The following is an 18060-nucleotide window of genomic DNA, read 5'->3' on the forward strand; positions in this document are numbered from 1 at the left end:
ACACCCCCTAACAGCTTGTACATTTTAAAGCAAGCCTCCAAGACGCTAACAAAACTTAGGCTGTCTCTCAACACTTAAACGTAGATTTTCTTTCCAAGTGCATTTACGATACAAAACAATGGTGTCAAGGTATATAAACAGTGTGAGATAAAGACATTGCATTATGTACCGGAAGTGAATAAACAAATTCTGCATGCCTGAGACTCCTGGAGACACTTGTCAGAGCAATATCAAAACAGCAGAGAAGTACACATAAGCACAGATGTTTTTAGATTATGAGTCAATAATAGTGTTATTATTTTTGTAATGACAGCTTGTTTATGTTCTAAGTGCATGAAATAAAAAACATCACTGAATCTGTACACTCAGGGTGTTGGAGTACTCTCTGGATGGACATAATGCCAGTTTCTCAGCCATTCGTACTGTACGAGTACTGAGGCCTCTACGAGCCATCAATAGAGTACCAAGTAAGTTCATGTTTGAACATTTGTCCAAGCATGTCACAAAATACATTATATACATCTTTTATAGTTTTCTTTGGTACAGCAGCTAATATGTAAAAAAAGCTCAATGCATTTAATGCGGTATATTTTAAAACTTTTATTTTTAATATCAGCAACTACACTGTAAACCCGGATAAGTAGAGTTTACTTAGAAAAATTCAGCTAAAATGTTGCCTTTTAAAATGTATTAAATTAATCACAATCATTGCCCACCTATTGATTTAACTTAGCTTAAGTACACTGTAGATCTAGGTAAATAGAGCATATTTATTCTACTACTCATTTAAGTAGTAGACTACTCATCTTATTAGGTGGACTGTAAACCCTAGATAAGTAGACTCTACTTTTTTTTTTTAATTACACATTTAAGTCCATTTGTTAGGTACACTGTAAACCCTGTCCAAGTGGACTCTACTTATTGTACTACTAATTTAACCCATCTTGTTAATTACACTGCAAACCCTAGATAACTACACTGCTAGTCATTTCAAAGGTTAATTTTTACCAGTAAGTGACTGTAAACTTGAATGACCGTAACTAACTGTCAGCTGTGTCAAATCAATGCTTTTATTCATTGTGGTACCGATGACAGGAATGTCACTCTGTTGCACTCAACCCACAGTCAGGGTTTCATGAAAAAATGTGTAACATACAGTAAATGTAACGAAGTTAAATAAGACACACATTCAACGAACTATGAGTAACATAAACACATGATCAAAGTGACGTTAATCGTTATCGTTCATTAACATTAAGCATTGACATCTTTATTGCAGCAGATTGGCAACGTTTTATGGCCCAATGCATGCTGGGAGCCACACAACTTCACAGTTCTGCTGCATGGACAATGCAGTAACTCTCTGTGATGTTAACCAAAATCCTATGATGCAGTGGAGACTGTAGTGTATAGTCAATTTAAAGTATTTAATGTGGTAAATAACTGTAGAATTTGCAGGAATGTCGAGCAGTGTGCTTTGTCGGAAAGTTCAAAATCAGATCCCATCGATTGATGCCACTCTGTCAAAAGTGGCTTAAACTAGATTTTTGGCGGACCTGTTTATGTGTGGGGATGGGGACAATATACCTGCATTTTAGCTCAGACACGTAATTACAATTGCTCAAATTATTATTACAAAATCAATTGGTTTGAGTAAAAACTATTGATTGGACTTAAAAACACAATTCCAATAAGAAAGCACATGAAAGACGTTCAGTTTAATCAGAAATAACGTCAACAAAATAGATCAATTTAAATTATATATATTTGTCTCTTTGAGTTCAATACAAATCTGGGTTGACAGTCTGTGCCTCATGTTAATCTAGTCTGATTACTGATTTCGGGATTTAAACAAGATTTTCTGTATATGTGTGAGGGTTGAAAGATAAGCCAAGCCCCATTATAAAGCGTGGCGGGTTGCTTGTTTCTTTGCTGCTATCATTCGCATCTATCCGTCTCATACACATGGACGCAGTGGCATTTATTTATCATTTATGGGGAGTGACTGTTTTACCTGCAACCTTATCATGGAGCCAATAGTTGCCTCAGGGACAGTCTTCACAGCAGCTATGGACATCCATTCATCCATCCATCCATTTTCTGAGCCGCTTATCCTCACTCGGGTCGCGGGCGTGCTGGAGCCTATCCCAGCTGTCATCGGCCAGGAGGCGGGGTACACCCTGAACTGGTTGCCAGCCAATCGCAGGGCACATACAAACAGACAACCATTCGCACTCACAGTCACACCTACGGGTAATTTAGTGTCTCCAATTTATGCATGTTTTTTGGGATGTGGGAGGAAACCGGAGTGCCCGGAGAAAACCCACGCAGGCACGGGGAGAACATGCAAATTCCACACAGTCGGGGCCGGGGATTGAACCCGGGTCCTCAGAACTGTGAGGCTGATGCTCTAACCAGTCCGGCACCGTGCCGCCCAGCTATGGACAATGTGAAGTAAAAGTTATACCATGAAAACATGGTTACTGTGGCTCCCTGAAGGGGGTGGGGGTTGTTTCTGGGGCGGGGAGCGGATGAGGGTGACATGTAGGTTAGCTGATGCTTTGCTTGGAGCAGACTCAAGGTCAGGGTAGACAGAGAAAATAATTATTACACTTCCACCCTGAGGAGGCAAATATGTGTTTCCTCACAGGTACACACAACCAGAGATGCCTTGCAGATGTTCACCATCTGCCTACTTCCTGTCTTTGTTTCCCAGTCCATCCCATTTTTCATTCTTTTTCTCCTTCGTCATCAAGAGATCAAGTATTTCTAGCCCTTAGTCACCACTGCTGCCCTCACACACACTTAGCGTCTCGGTTTGTCACAAACCATTTTGCTTCCACTCTGTCTCTGTTTGCCTTTCTGCCTAAGGGGATGAGAAATTGCCATTGTTAGAAAGATGTTAATGTGATTTCCCTCTGTAGCTTGGTTACAGTGAGCAGTGCAAGCTGTGTTTCTCATTTTTGCAAGGCTTCTGCGGATTCTCTGGCTAAATCTCATTTCTTTATTTGCCACGTCCTCAGTCTCAAATCCTCGCTCCTCTGTTTACGTGGTAGCTCTTCCCACCAGAGATCTCATCGAGGAGTTGAGGAGAACAACAGAGGCGCGAGGGGGGGGGCAAATGTTTGATGAAATAAGACATTCGTTCCTCAATGTTGTCTTTTCATTGCAAAATGATATCCTAATTATTTCAGACGTTCAGTGTATCGTAACTATGAGCCAATATAATTAAGTAATTTTAGTATTAAACACTGCCCAAAATGAAACAGAGACTCATCATAATATTCAGGCTAGAGAAATCAAAGAATGAGAATAAAATAAAATAAAATTACCTATTTAATGTTAAGTTCTGGTCCGTTTATGATGCAGCTGGTACACACCCATTTTTATGTCACTGTCAAGGAGCTAAAAGACTTTGTCAAAGCAAACATCAATGGTTCCTGAATTATAGCTCCTCTGTGGAAGCTATTAAATACTCGATCCTTACCCCTCAGTGTTCTTTTTAAAGACTTGACATGCTTAATAAGACGACGTTAGAACAACTTCCTGGTCGTGGTCAAAACATTGATGAGCGAGAAGCAAGGAATATTGCAATTAACAGTCATGAGATCCTACCTCTGCCTGTCATGCACCCAGACACATATTTGTCCTTGATATCCTAGTAATACATATACTATCTTTTCTGATTATTGCACTGTTTAATTGTCTTAGCCTGAAAGTGCAATCTTTCAAATTTAAGATAATGTTACTTTTGAAGGTATTAATGCATCTTCGTCAATCTAAATGTTCTTAACTGGTTTGTTGTGTTATTGTTTTGTTTTAATCTGTATGTCCCTGTGTTAGACTGACACAAACAGGCATCTTCAGTTTCATCATTGTTGATAAGATGATTGATTGATTTGGTATCAATCACAGACCAACATCATGTATGTTCAGTAAATTGAAGGCTCCAAAATTTCTGTTGTTATGAATGTGTCCATGCTTAATGTTAGTCCAAGCTGACCCCCAACACCCCACCCCATTTACTGTGAAAATATTAGACAACATAATAAAATTTCAATTAGGAACATTTTAAAATAATCAAACATACAGTATGAAGTTTGTACTAATTGGCTTAAATATAGGTTAGTAATAGATTTAAATATTGGCATTGTAGCAAGATTGGGAGCTAGATAGATTGATGACCAGATATAGAATGACTATACAGTATATACCATCAGGGAAATCAGAAATGAAGGAATGAGGATAGTTTATACGTAAAAGGGCTGCTTACATTGTAAGGACAGTCTTTTTGACTTTAATGATGTTAACCGCATGTGACTTGTAGAGATGGATGCTTTACACATGCGCTTAGGTAATACCAGCCACAGGAAATATGAGTTCAGATCCCGGGGAAAGAATTATGTCAAACTGTCACATTCACTTTTGTCATTTCTTGTAATTAATTTGGCCAAAGGGATGAAGTTGCGGGTTCAGATCACACAATCGATAACTATTGTCAACTATTGTGTACACTTGGCCAAAATAAGGCAGCCATTTGGGCCACATAAACCACAACTGTTTGTGTCCGTTCATGTTTAAATGCTAATGATGCCGGTTAAATCATACGATTGACATTTTGTTTCCCATCACGTAGGTATGAGAATCTTGGTGACGCTTCTATTGGACACCCTTCCTATGTTGGGAAATGTCCTACTCCTCTGCTTCTTTGTCTTTTTCATCTTTGGGATTGTTGGGGTCCAGCTGTGGGCGGGGCTTCTGCGAAACCGCTGCTTTCTGGGAGGGGAGATCAGAACGTAAGTCATACAGTCTTGTGATAAAAATGTCAAACCTCTTGCTTCTTCAAAGCTTTGTGTAACACTAATGGCCATGAGAATTTTTAGAACAAGCCGTTTTGTTCTGAATATAGGACAGTCAGTACACACTATGAGCCTCTGTACACATATGCAGACAAACTGTTCCTCAGGAATAAAACCCTAAAATGTCACAAGCGCTTCACATGTTCTGTGAACATGATCATACTGTCCCTTTGCTGTTCTTTTTATCTTCCTTTCTCATTCTTTTTACACTCTCAGAGTTATCATTTTGAAAAATCACAGTGAATGATACATAAGTTAGAGCATTGCTTTCCTATCTTTATTGAGCCAAGGCACATATTTAAAATCACATGCCAAACCAACCATCAAACAAAACAAAACAAAAATCACAAAAGTACAGTATGCCGTAAAGGTGTACATAATAATGATGATCTCATCTCTATTTACTCACAAATTTATTTACTCAGTGTGAAATCTGGAACGGTTTGATTGAACACAAACCGGTTCAATTTGGTTTAAGTCATTGATGACTTATCCTTTTCTATGAATGTACATGCGGATACACAGGTTAATTGTACCTTCTGCCATCTAGCAGAAGACCATTTCATTGTTTTGCCTATAACTATACATAACTGGCATAGATTTGTAGTAAATACTTTATAATAATCTTGGGGACTGAGAAAAGGTTTAGCCATAAAGTTAGCATCATATACCCATAACTTTGTCGCAGTGATCTTCATCGAGTTGTTTTCATAGCACTAGTGAACTACATTGGATACTTCTTTATGAACGTTTGCCACATTGCTATTGTTTTCAGCATTTGTTTATTGGTCTTCCTGTCTAGAAAATACAACTTGTCAATCAGTCCCTACTACATGTCGGAGGATGGTGAAGATAGCCCATTTATCTGCTCGGCAGCTCGTGAAAACGGTATGCTTCGCTGCCATGATGTTCCGGCCTACACCGAGGCCAAGACTGAGTGCCAGTTACCGGCACCTCACCAAAATTCAGATTTGATTGGAGCAACCCCTACAGTGGGCGGGGCCAGTGTAAATGGATGTGTTAATTGGAACCAGTACTACAATGTGTGTCATCCTGGAGATCACAACCCTCACAAGGGAGCTGTCAACTTTGACAACATTGGCTATGCTTGGATTGCTATTTTCCAGGTAAGACAAGCTAATAGTGTGTTGTTTTATTTATAAATGTTAGGATATTATATGTTTTAAAGACGTGATGTGAAACTGGGACACAGAGGAGAGAGGCAGCAGAGATCTGCCCTAAACTTTATGTAAATTAGATGCTTGTTATCATCACCATGTTTATTCAGTCTGTCATCCATTCATCCATTTTCTATACCACTTATCCTGTTCAGCGTCATGATTAGCTCGAGCGTATCCCAGCTGACATTGAAGAAAAAGCATAATGCACCCTGTATTGGTCGCCAGTCAATCGCAGAGTACATATAGAAATGCACAACCATTCACACTCGCGCTCACACTGTCACTGAGTGGGAACTGAAGCCACGTAGCCTGTAGGAATGCCAGCCGAATGTACCTTTACCCCATCAGTGGCACGAGTCACAATCAATCCATCCATCCATCCATTTTCTGAGCCGCTTCTCCTCACTAGGGTCGCGGGCGTGCTGGAGCCTATCCCAGCTGTCATCGGGCAGGAGGCGGGGTACACCCTGAACTGGTTGCCAGCCAATCGCAGGGCACATTGAAACAGACAACCATTCGCACTCACAGTCATGCCTACGGGCACTTTAGAGTCTCCAATTAATGCATGTTTTTGGGATGTGGGAGGAAACCGGAGTGCCCGGAGAAAACCCACGCAGGCACGGGGAGAACATGCAAACTACACACAGGCGGGGCCGGGGATTGAAGCCGGGTCCTCAGACCTGTGAGGCTGACGCTCTAACCAGTCGGCCACCGTGCACAATCAATCCATGTAAAATGAATAAATAAATAAAACATTTCAGAAGTTCAGAAAATATTTTTGCTCCAATGCACTTTCACTAATGGTTATGATGTCAGATTAAACATCCTGTCAAAATACAGAATATCACTCTGGTTACCCAACCACATGGTCTAATACTCCAATATTATGTAGAATTCCCTTTTCTATTTGAGAAGCATCCTCAACTGTAAGACTAGTCAAGCTTATTGAGGTATTTTTAATGTGAACCACTTCTAAGCATGTACTGTAGAGTCCAGTACCTTTTGCAGAAATCTGCTACATTCAGAGCTGTGTTTTTTATGAGTCATTGGTTTCAGTCAAGTTAACACACAATGACCCTGGGCAACACACTTTACCTGTTCCTCAAAACACAGTACGTAGTCTGTTCTGGGTCAGGATTTAACATGCTGGGCTCAGCAGCCATTTGCAAATGGCTCAATAGCCTGCACTACATGCACGATTGTGGCAGGATTAAATGAACCAATGCTTTGCTCGCTTCAGTATTTCTTATAAAAAGTAGAGATTGTGCAGGTCAGTACTGCTTTCTCTTCTAAAATAACTAAAGTCAGCTTTCAATGTCTTTCCCTCATGCATATGCAGTATCTCACAACATACCATTTATTTTTCTCACATGACCTGACAACAAGATTTACACTCATGTGTGCTCAATTAGGTGCTATATAAAATGTTTTCTGTTGGGCATGTCATTTTGTAGCTGGTGTACCAAAAATATAAAAATATATAATAACTCAACTTGTATAACTCAAGGTTATACAAGTTGAGTTATTATAGTAGTTTTACATGAGTATATAATACAGCATCCTTTATAATGTCCGTGTGTTTTTGCATGCTGAAAATCCTGTACAAGCACATCTTGCAGTATTTAACATTTTTTTCTAACAACATTGTTGCATGGCCAGGTTAGTTTTGGCTGTAATCTGCGATGCAAGCTGAGGTGTAAATGGTAAAGTGTGAGTTTATTATCGGCTTGGCTGGGCTCAGCCGCTGATTTCAGGTGTCAGCATCCCATGTACTCATTAGTACACTGACTCCACCAAGGAGCTGTGTCAGTCCTTTGTTGTACAGTACAAACACACACACACACATTAAATACACACACAAAAAAGCACACGCAAATAGTTTACAGTTTATTTGTAAAAGAGGAAACTCCAAAAAATAACAGGTTGAACACACAAGGTGTAAGTGTACAGTTCTGTGTATCCACTCTAATGAATGCACCTCTGTCTGTCTCAACCAGGTCATCACACTGGAAGGATGGGTGGATATCATGTACTATGTCATGGATGCTCATTCATTCTACAATTTTATATATTTTATACTGCTCATTATTGTAAGTAACCACGTTCTTGTTTAGTTTTTATGTACAAAGTTACTTACAAATGGTAGCACCCAGATCACATTCTTCTTAAGACTGTATTTTCAAAATGCATTAAGTTGGTTTAGTTCTATCTACAGTTGCACTCAAAATTATTCAAATGCCATTGTTACAGTTTTGGTTGTACGTCACAGTACAGAAGCCGCGAAAGTTTTTATTTTTTCACAATTTTACCATATTAGAGCTGACTTGTATTGTCCTTGTGGATGGGTAAAACTGTAAAGTATATGTTGGGACCTGGGCATGGAAATCTTCAGTGTTTAGTATGAGCCTGAAAGTTCTTCAGTCTTGCTGCAGGTCTTTTGCAGCCATTCGTGGCTCTCAGGAATTGGATGGTAGCAGTTAATATTTCCTTATATTATAGTACTGATAAAGTGGGGCTCCAAATGACCATGACTTAAACTTCTTCTTTTCCTTTCGGCTTGTCCCGTTAGGGGTCTCCACAGCGTGTCACCCTTTTCTATGTAAGCCTATGTCCTGCATCCTCCTCTCTAACACCAACTGCCCTCACGTCTTCTCTCACTACTAGACGTCTGCATCCAGTACCACAGTTCCTCTCTGGGTACTCTGTCATATGCTTTCTCTAGATCCACAAAGACACAATGGAGCTCATTCTGACCTTCTCTGTACTTTTCCATCAACATCCTCAAGGCAAATAATGCATCTGTGGTAATCTTTCTAGGCATGAAACCATACTGTTGCTCACAAATACTCACTTCTGTCCTGAGTCTAGCCTCCACTACTCTTTCCCATAACTTCATTGTGTGGCTCATCAACTTTATTCTTCTATAGTTCCCACAGCTGTGCACATCACCCTTGTTCTTAAAAATGAGCACCAACACACTTTTCCTCCATTCCTCAGGCATCTTCTCACGCGCTAGAATTCTATTGAACAAACTGGTCAAAAACTCCACAGCCACCTCTCCTAGATGCTGCCATACCTCCACAGGAATGTCATCAGGACCAACTGCCTTTCCATTTTTCATCCTCTTTAATGCCTTTCTCACTTCCCCCTTACTAATCATTGCCAATTACTGTCTTCTGGAAGTTCCTCCTGTCCACCAAGAGCCTGTCTCACCTCTTCCCAAAAAGCCGCACAACACTTCCTTTTTCAGCTTCCGTCACATGGTTCTCTGCTCTGCCTTTGTCTTCCTCCCCACCACCAGAGTCATCTTACACACCACCATCCTATCCTGTCCAGCCACACTCACCCCTACCAATACCTTACAGTCAGTAACCGCCTTCAGATTACATCGTCTGGACAAGATGTAATCCACCTGCGTGCATTACCTCCACTCTTGTAGGTCACCCTATGTTACTGCCTCTTCTGGAAAAAAAAGTGGTCACTAGAGCCATTTCCATCCTTTTTGCAAGTTCTACCAGCATCTGTCCCTCCAAGTTCCTCTCCTGGATGCCGTACTTACCCATCACTTCTTCATCACCCCTATTTCCTTCACCAACATGTCCATTACAATCTGCACCAATCACGACCCTCTCTCTGTCTGGATGCTCAGAACTACTTCGTCTGGCTCCTTCCAGAATTTCTCTTTCACCTCAAGGTCACATCCGACCTGTGGGGCATAGCCGCTAATCACATTATACATAACACCCTCAATTTCAAGTTTCAGCCTCATCACTCGATCTGATACTCTTTTCACCTCCAAGACATTCTTAGCCAACACTTCTTTTAAAATAACCCCGACTCCATTTCTCTTCCCATCTACCCCATGGTAAAATAATTTAAACCCTGCCCCTAAACTTCTAACCTTAGTGCCCACACAATATATCAACTTTTCTCCTAATCATCATGTCAACCAACTCCTGAGATTTTCCTGTCATAGTCCCAACATTCAAACTCCCCACATTCAGTTCTAGGCTCTGTGCTTTCCTATTCTCTTTCTGCCGAAGAACCCGCTTTCCACCTCTTCTTCTTCTTCGACTTCGACCCACAGTAGCTGAAAGGGCGCCGGTAGCGAACGTTGTTAGCCCGGGCCATGACCGATCCAGTATGGAATTCTTTGGATGAACGCTCATATTTGTTTGGCAAAGTTTTAAGCCGGATACCCTTCCTGATGCAACCCTCTGCATTTATCTGGGCTTGGGACCAGCCTACAGTTTGCACTGGCTTGTGCCCCCCATAACGCTGCATTGAACAATGACTTAAACAATATGGAAAATCATTAGAATTTGAAGACGGCGGTTGCAAAGCAATGGAGTCGTGGGTGCATATCCGTTCCTACATTCATTGTCTTTACAGGGTCTATTCAGGGTCATGGGGACCTAGGCTGGCTGCGTGTGGGCAAAAGGTGGAATATACCCCGGACTGTTTCTTAGTTAACATTAGTTAACTGGAGACCATTGCTCCAGATTAACGTGCAAACATTCTTGAGTAATGCTACTATAAGATACATGAATGGGATGAATCATTTTGAGAATGTTTAATTTAATTTAAATCGACATTCTGTATTGAATCTGGATAAATACACAAACTACAGCATGCGTTGAATAATTTTGAGTCCTACTGTATCTATCAGGCCAATCTTGTCTTTGCTTGTAGGTAATCCAATTCCAAATCAAACCTGTGTTTCAGCTTTGAGTTTGAGGGAAGCTTTTTTATTTACTCCTATACTGACAGAAAGCAATAAAGAAAAAATGAGCTTACAGGTATGAAATCAGAACCTTAACCACAAGCTTGAATAAAACAGACACAAACACTGAAATCAGCACTTACAGAAGTAGACATGCATTTCTTTAATACCATGAATTTCAATTGGCTCTGTATAGTCTTCACTATTGGGGTTTGAATTCTCAGCCAATTTGCATGTTTAAGATGTTGCGCCTGGAAGATGCGCTTGTGTACTTGCAGTTCAGTTCTTCTTTCTGAAACCCAGAATGACCTTTCTTAGCTCTGCTTTGAGCACAGCTCCCTTCCGCTGTCCCTTGTTGTTTTCTATCATGTATAATTTCCCTTATCATGCTTTTGTGTAGGTTTTCAAAGAGCCCAGTTTAAGCGATATTTTGCAACGTTGTCTGAGCTTGCTGTCTGCCTGTCGTTTGATGTAAAAGTGCTTATTATGCTTTGGGTGAATAGTGAGAAAATTAGTGGTAAGAAAATAGGCTGTTTTAGCAACGTTGAAAAAAAATATGATAAATTATAGAAAAAAGAACATCGTAGAAAATAAGTCTCAGACCATGCATATCACATTTCTTTGTCCTATTTAATTAATAACATGATCATAACATGTTAAATAAGCATTTTGATTTGTGACTAACTTCCTGAATACGTATCTTCATATTCTGAGGGTTTATCATGTTTGAATGATAAGTTGTCTGTTTTATTATTATCATTATTTAGCTCAGCATTCTGAATCTTAAATAAATGAAGGCCATAATAATACCAATACTGTTAACAGTTCTGTCCTTGTACAAGGTTATTAAATAAGTTGATTTCATTATCCTATGGTGGTGAGATGTTTTACAGTTATTACAATTATTCTACTTTATTGTCAAGGTGCTTCATTATCTTAATGTACCTCCCCAACTAGGTGGGATCTTTCTTTATGATCAACTTGTGCCTCGTGGTCATCGCCACCCAGTTCTCAGAGACAAAGCAACGGGAGAACGCTCTTATGAGGGAACAGCGTGCTCGCTACATGTCCAATGATTCCACGCTTGCCAGTTACAGTGAACCAGGCTCGTGCTATGAGGAAATGCTGCGCTACATCAGTCACCTTTACCGGAAGTTCACACGCAGACTCCAGAGGATATACTCTGGATGGCACAGGTCAGATATGGGCTGTGTGTTCTATAAAAAACAGACCGGTTGGATATTTTGGAAAGTTCTCAAAAGACACTGTAGACAAAAAAATTTTACATTTTAGCTGACCTTATAATTGGAACCATTTGTGGTAAAAGCAGATATATGCTATCATAACCATTAACAACAGAAAATGCTCAGTGGGATAGTTGTCATCTACAACCATGCATTTTGGTTTGGTTTGCGCGATGTTCATATCTTATTCCAGAAAGATTTCTCTTAAAACAATCAAAGAGCTCCATGAGACGCATTCATTACTGTATATTGAGTATTGTCCATGTTCATTCTAATTGATTTTTGTTTTGTTTTTTTTACCAGTAAAAGGCGTAAAAAGGTGAATCCTAACAGCAGTGGTGGAGGCAATAATGGTGGAGGTAATGGACACGGCCATGGCTCTAGCAGGGGCTCGGGCCCAGGTAGCGCTGTGTGGTTGAGGCCAATACACAGCCTATTGCAGCACCATCAGCACCAGCACTGTCGGTTCCCCAATGGGGGGCAGCACATGAGCAGCCTGGCAAGCACTGAAAACTTGGCTGGAGAAGGAGGTGTGGGTGGAGCCGTGGAACTGGAGATGAAGTCACTTCCTGTTAGTAAAGGGAGTACAAATGGAAATAGAAGTGGCGGCAATCAGTCAGTCGTTACCCAAGGCATGGGGGCCTTGCTCAGAAGACTAAATGGAGGGATGAACTACCCAACCATTCTCCCATCATTTGTGTGCAGCTACAGCAGCAAGACACCACCACCTCACTCCCAGCAAGGTGGTTGCAGTCCAGATCAGCATCCGCCAAACCACTCCACGTCCGAACACACAGACAAAGTGAACAAGCTCTACCAGCTTGTGGGACAGCACAGTAAGAAGATACACACTCAAACACCTGGCATCGAAATCATACAGTGTAAGCAGAATATCTGACGCAGACAAACATAATTCATGCTGAATGCAATTCTCCATCTTCCATTGTCCATAAATTAATGTGTGTGCTTCTCAAATATAGGTTTCCTTTTCCTGCAATTATTGTAGTGTAGTTTTGTCATAAAACTCTGAGGAGTAGTACCCTCAACATGGATCTGCACCCGGGTCTGTTTGGTTGAAAACCTGTGCGCGGACCACAGCATTAAAGTAGCAGATATTGTGATGACGTCACACAAACTCACCTTTCTCGAGGCAGACTTATGTCCATCTTAAATGGGCACCTGTTTCAAAGTATTGGTCACCATTGACATGGAAATATAAGCAGCTAAGCAAATTTATTTAGATAGCGCATTCATGCACAAGCAAATACAAACGCATAACTCAATGTGATTTACATGATTTAAAGCATTTAAAAATAACTATTCCGAAACATTTGAAACAAAAAGGAAAAAATTAAAATACAATTAAAACAACATACAGCGAAAGAAAGATCATTTAAAAGTGGAAATGCTCTAAAAAGCGTGAGGAAAAAGAAGACTTTGTAACCTGGACTTAAAAACATTCACACTGGGGGCTGACGTCACTTCTGTTGGCAACTTGTTCCATTTGTGTGCAGCATAACAGCTAAATGCTGCTTCACTATATTTGCTTTGGACTCTGTGCTCCTCCATTAGACCTGAGTCTGTAGATCTCAGAGGCTTACTGGGGTAATATTCCATGAGCATGTCTTTCATGTATTCAGGATTTAAACCATTTAGGGATGTGTAGACCAGGAGTAGGAGAACTTTAAAATCTATTCTAAAGATGAGTGGGAGCCAGTGTAGAGACTTTAGAATTGGATTAACATATTCTAACCTCTTTGTGCTGGTCAGAAGCCGAACTGCAGCATTCTGAATGAGCTGCAGCTGTCTAATGCTCTATTGGGGTTGTCCAGTCAGAAAACCATTTCATTAGTCAAGTCTAGAGATAACAGCATGAATGAGCTTCTCCTGGTCTGCTTGGCACATGCAAGCCTTCACTCTGGATATGTTCTTCAGCTGCTAGATGGCTGTTTTAGTGATTGATCACTGTTGAAAGTCAGGTCGGAATCTATCAAAACACCCAGGTTTTGGACTTGGTCTTTGGTTTTTAAAGAGAGTTACTCCAGGTATTTACGAACAACAGTCCTCTTTTATTTACTGCCAAAAACAATTGTCTCAGTTTTGTTGTGGTTTAATTGAACAAAGTTTTGGCTCATCCAGTTATTTATTTGTTTTAGACAGTGACACAAAACCTTAATTGAACTGTCGTCATCTGGAGACACTGCTATATATAACTGTGTGTCATCTGCATAGCTATGATAGTCAACATTAAGGTTCTGAAGAATGTGACCCAAGGGTAGCATATACAGGCTGAACAGGAGGGCTACAAGAACAGACCCTTGATGGACCCCATAAGCCATTGCCATTTGATGAGATTGAACACTTCCAATGGTTATGAAATAACTCCTTTCCTCCAGGAAGGACCTGAGCAAAATAAGGACCGTTCCATTTAGTCTTACCTACATTTCCAACTTGTTCAGCAGTATATTATGATCTACTGTATCACAAGGCGCACTGATCTGACCAGAATTGACACCTTTCCTGAGTCAGTATTCAAACTAATATCATTTAGCACTTTGATAAGAGCTGATTGTACGCTGTGATGAGTTCAGAAACCTGATTGAAATTTGTCCAAAAATCTATTTAAGTTCAAGAAATTGCTGACTTGATAAAAAATCCCAAGAAATCTTGGGTATACAGGGGAGGTTTGAGATGGGTCTCTATCTTGCTAATATAGAAGTGTGCAGCGTTATATTTTTTTAGGAGAGGCTTAAGCATCTTGTTGCTAATAGCAGGCTTGTGCTAATTAGCAGGCCATGCTCACGAATGGTGAGGGGGTATCAAAAAATAGTGGAAAATGGCAACGACTGTATCTACAAAAAGTAGTCCCAAGTTTAAAAATATCAAAGAGTTGCTGCTTCTAATTTATTTGGAAGAAGAAAAACAAGTTTATCAGCAAGAAAAAATGTAAACCGCGGCGAAGCAGGCATAATGAAAAAGCGTCTTCAATGTACGAGCGCAGGAGCGGAATATCGAAAGCTCTGTTTGGTTGAAAAACTGACCACAGCACACTGGAGCCAGCTTCTTCGACATGACAGCCATATCACATACAGTACACAAATATTAATTATTGAATTCCCTTTCAGTTTTGGTACTTTAGTCTTTGACCTTTCTATTGTATACACTGTAACTACGCTCACATTACCAGATGAATGTGTAATCATTTCACAGTATTTTTCACCAAATATAATGCAAATGTTACCACGTGCCGAATTAGCCTTCTGGTTCATTACGGAACATTTATCCTCTTCAATGCTTGTAAAATCTGTTTTTACAATGATTCCATGCACTTGCATTTAAACTCAGGTAGAAACCTCATTTAACTGTCTTTACAATTCTACGTGTTGTGAGTACTGATTTATGATTTGTGATTTGTGTATCACCAGCTTCCCAGGCTTCCAAAATATTTTGTAATGAATTCTGAGATGTTGCATTTAACAGTCCTAAAACACAAAGCCATAGGAAGAAATGTAATTATTTAAGAAGTAGTGGTGTCTTTTCATTACATTCATTACATTACACACATTACATTACACGCAGTCCTGTCACCAGATTTGACATAAGGAGTATCTGGAAAGATCTCTTGCAAGTGTCTAGAACAGAATTTAGAAAGGCATGACAGAAAATCTATTTTTCATGCCTTGCATTTATCACTGCAGAGAGGCAGATCAACAGGAGAATTGGTGAAATCGACATTATGTGAAAAAGGGGTGTTAACTGGGAGGGCAAGTAGGCAGTGAAAGGAAACATAAAATAGATGCGTTACTCAACTAAAAGGATGAATGACGATGAACCAATGTAGAGGGTTAAGAAAGAAGATGAAGCAAACTATGGGACAAACACAGTGAAACAATATAAAACTGTTAGAATGAAGACAAACAAATGGGAGAATTTTAAACTAATTTGTTTTGCTCTCTTGCTCTTGGATGGCCGCGTTGTGGAGAAATACAGTACTTGGCTGCTGACCCTTAAATTGTAATTAACCAAGAAAGCATCAGGATGCATCAGCTACTTGAAGCAAAACATAAATACCTAAAAGAAAAAAAAAGTTTGAGGGGACCATGAACCGGGTTGTCAGGAATATATTTATTAGTGTTTCACAACGATACTTAACAATGAATACTGATTTGTAATTTCATAACGAGCGAATTGTGGAGAGTCTTTGAATGGGGCTATCATTGCCAAAAGCCAGTCAAATATCCACATTTTCTCCTTTATTCTCACCCGTTTCCTTTCTTTGTATTATTGTAATATACTCAGTGGCCAGAGCAATCTGCTTCTTCCTTGACAATAGTGCAATGTTGTTTTTGGTTCAATAAAAAAGTAATACATTTCAGAATCATGGTTCAAAGAGCAAGCACCTCAGCATCACATCAATTACTCCTTAATGAAGACAGTTTATATATAGTAAAACAACTAATCATATGCCATCCTTATCTGCCACCAACGTGAGACTGTAGTCTGCAGCCCCAGACAGCAATTTCCTTTCCGATGGGGTTGAGTGATCATTGTCATGCTAGCTATGAACCCAAGGGTGGTTAGAAGTGCATTTATTCATACCCACATAGTCACCTTTATCTTTACACTGTGGCACTTTTGGCTGCTCCTCATATATTAATGAAATGGAATGTGCTTGGAAGTTTCAGACACTGAGTTTGGCCATTGCACTTTAGCTGTGAAAGACAGATATGATTATGTGACTGCTCTGAAAATATGCTTTTTTTTTTTTTTTTTTTGTATAGCGACATTAGCAAGTGGAGAAAATTTATAAATTTAACATACTGTAGATATACTGTAGTTTGTGAAACTATCGTAAGAATAAATAATCACACCATGCAAATTAAATTGTTTCCCCTGCACATGAGGACCAAAATGGAGCAATCCTCATGCAACGTGTGACCCTCTCCCTTCATGCCCCTGGCAGGTCACCAGAGTGTGCTGTACCAGCTGGCAGGCGTGGTACCCAGTCCACTGCTCCTGGAACTACTGAGCTGCCCTCTCTGTGCCCGCAGCCTGGAGACCTTGGAGCTGGAGTTGGGTGACTTGGAGGGTTGCACGGGAGAAGCTGATGGACTGCACGACTTCCCCCAGGTAATTTTTGATGGCAGACACTAGTAGTGGTAAACAGAGAGGATGAAGGTTTCTTTGACATTAACAATATCAAAATTAAAGTTGAAAATAGATTTGGCATGGATGTTTATTCACCATATTCATACATTACATAAAGTAAGCATTGACTGACTTGGTTACAGTACACTGGTGATAGTCTCTTTGTCTATAAATGTAGGGAGGAGATCTGAGAGGTGGGCGAGGTCGGGGCAGACGACATGGGGCTGTGGTGTACAAGAACGGAGCACTTCGGGCATGGATGAACTTCAGGGAGAAATTGAAGAGAATAGTGGAGAGCAAATACTTTAACAGAGGGATCATGATTGCCATCCTTGTCAACACTCTCAGCATGGGGATAGAGTACCATGAGCAGGTAAGATGTAATATGGGTCATTATGTGCAAATTTGTTGTACTTTGGACAATACCTTTTAGCCATTTGTTTACAAGGCAACCATATTTTAGAACCTGAAACTGCAAATAGTTGAAAGCATGGAATTTTTGGAAGGAGACAACACAAACTATAACAGGAGAAATTGCAGTTAATAGAACAGGACAGGTTAAAAAAAAAATACTGAAAACAGTCGTTTATGTTTAGCATGCATGTTGTTTGTTGCGCGTACACAACAACAGTGGGAGAATGCAATGCTGTTGTAATTTCTGAGACTTTTTCAGCAAAGTGTACATTTACTACACTGTCACTGCGTCCAGTGGAGTTGTATATGTAATGTTTAAACCTAAATCAGTTGACAAAGCGTATTCAAAAGATGGTTTCCGAAATGATCAGAGATGCCAATGAGATTGTGCGCATCCACCTAGTACAGTATTTCTTGCAAAGTGACATTGCAAACTACTTTTTCTGTAGTTGTATTATTTGGACAATGTTATGGTCCGTGCATGAGACATT

General features: G+C 40.1%; 1 protein-coding gene across 4 annotated transcripts in view; it reads left to right on the forward strand.

Moving 5' to 3' along the window:
- The window catches only part of cacna1ha (calcium channel, voltage-dependent, T type, alpha 1H subunit a), a 110674-nt gene that overhangs the window by 56350 nt on the left and 36264 nt on the right, over positions 1–18060 (forward strand). For 2 of the 4 annotated variants that reach the window (XM_061699787.1, XM_061699788.1), the window contains exons 3-10: positions 370–467; positions 4637–4796; positions 5662–5986; positions 8038–8130; positions 11721–11959; positions 12311–12843; positions 16971–17137; positions 17334–17528. In XM_061699787.1, the coding sequence (XP_061555771.1) occupies positions 370–467; positions 4637–4796; positions 5662–5986; positions 8038–8130; positions 11721–11959; positions 12311–12843; positions 16971–17137; positions 17334–17528 (1810 nt within the window). The remainder of the gene's footprint in view (positions 1–369; positions 468–4636; positions 4797–5661; positions 5987–8037; positions 8131–11720; positions 11960–12310; positions 12844–16970; positions 17138–17333; positions 17529–18060) is intronic. The other 2 variants (XM_061699785.1, XM_061699786.1) reach the window with 2 other exon arrangements.

The sequence above is a fragment of the Phycodurus eques genome, chromosome 16 (assembly GCF_024500275.1).
Source record: "Phycodurus eques isolate BA_2022a chromosome 16, UOR_Pequ_1.1, whole genome shotgun sequence".
NCBI classification, from domain to species: Eukaryota; Metazoa; Chordata; class Actinopteri; order Syngnathiformes; family Syngnathidae; genus Phycodurus; species Phycodurus eques.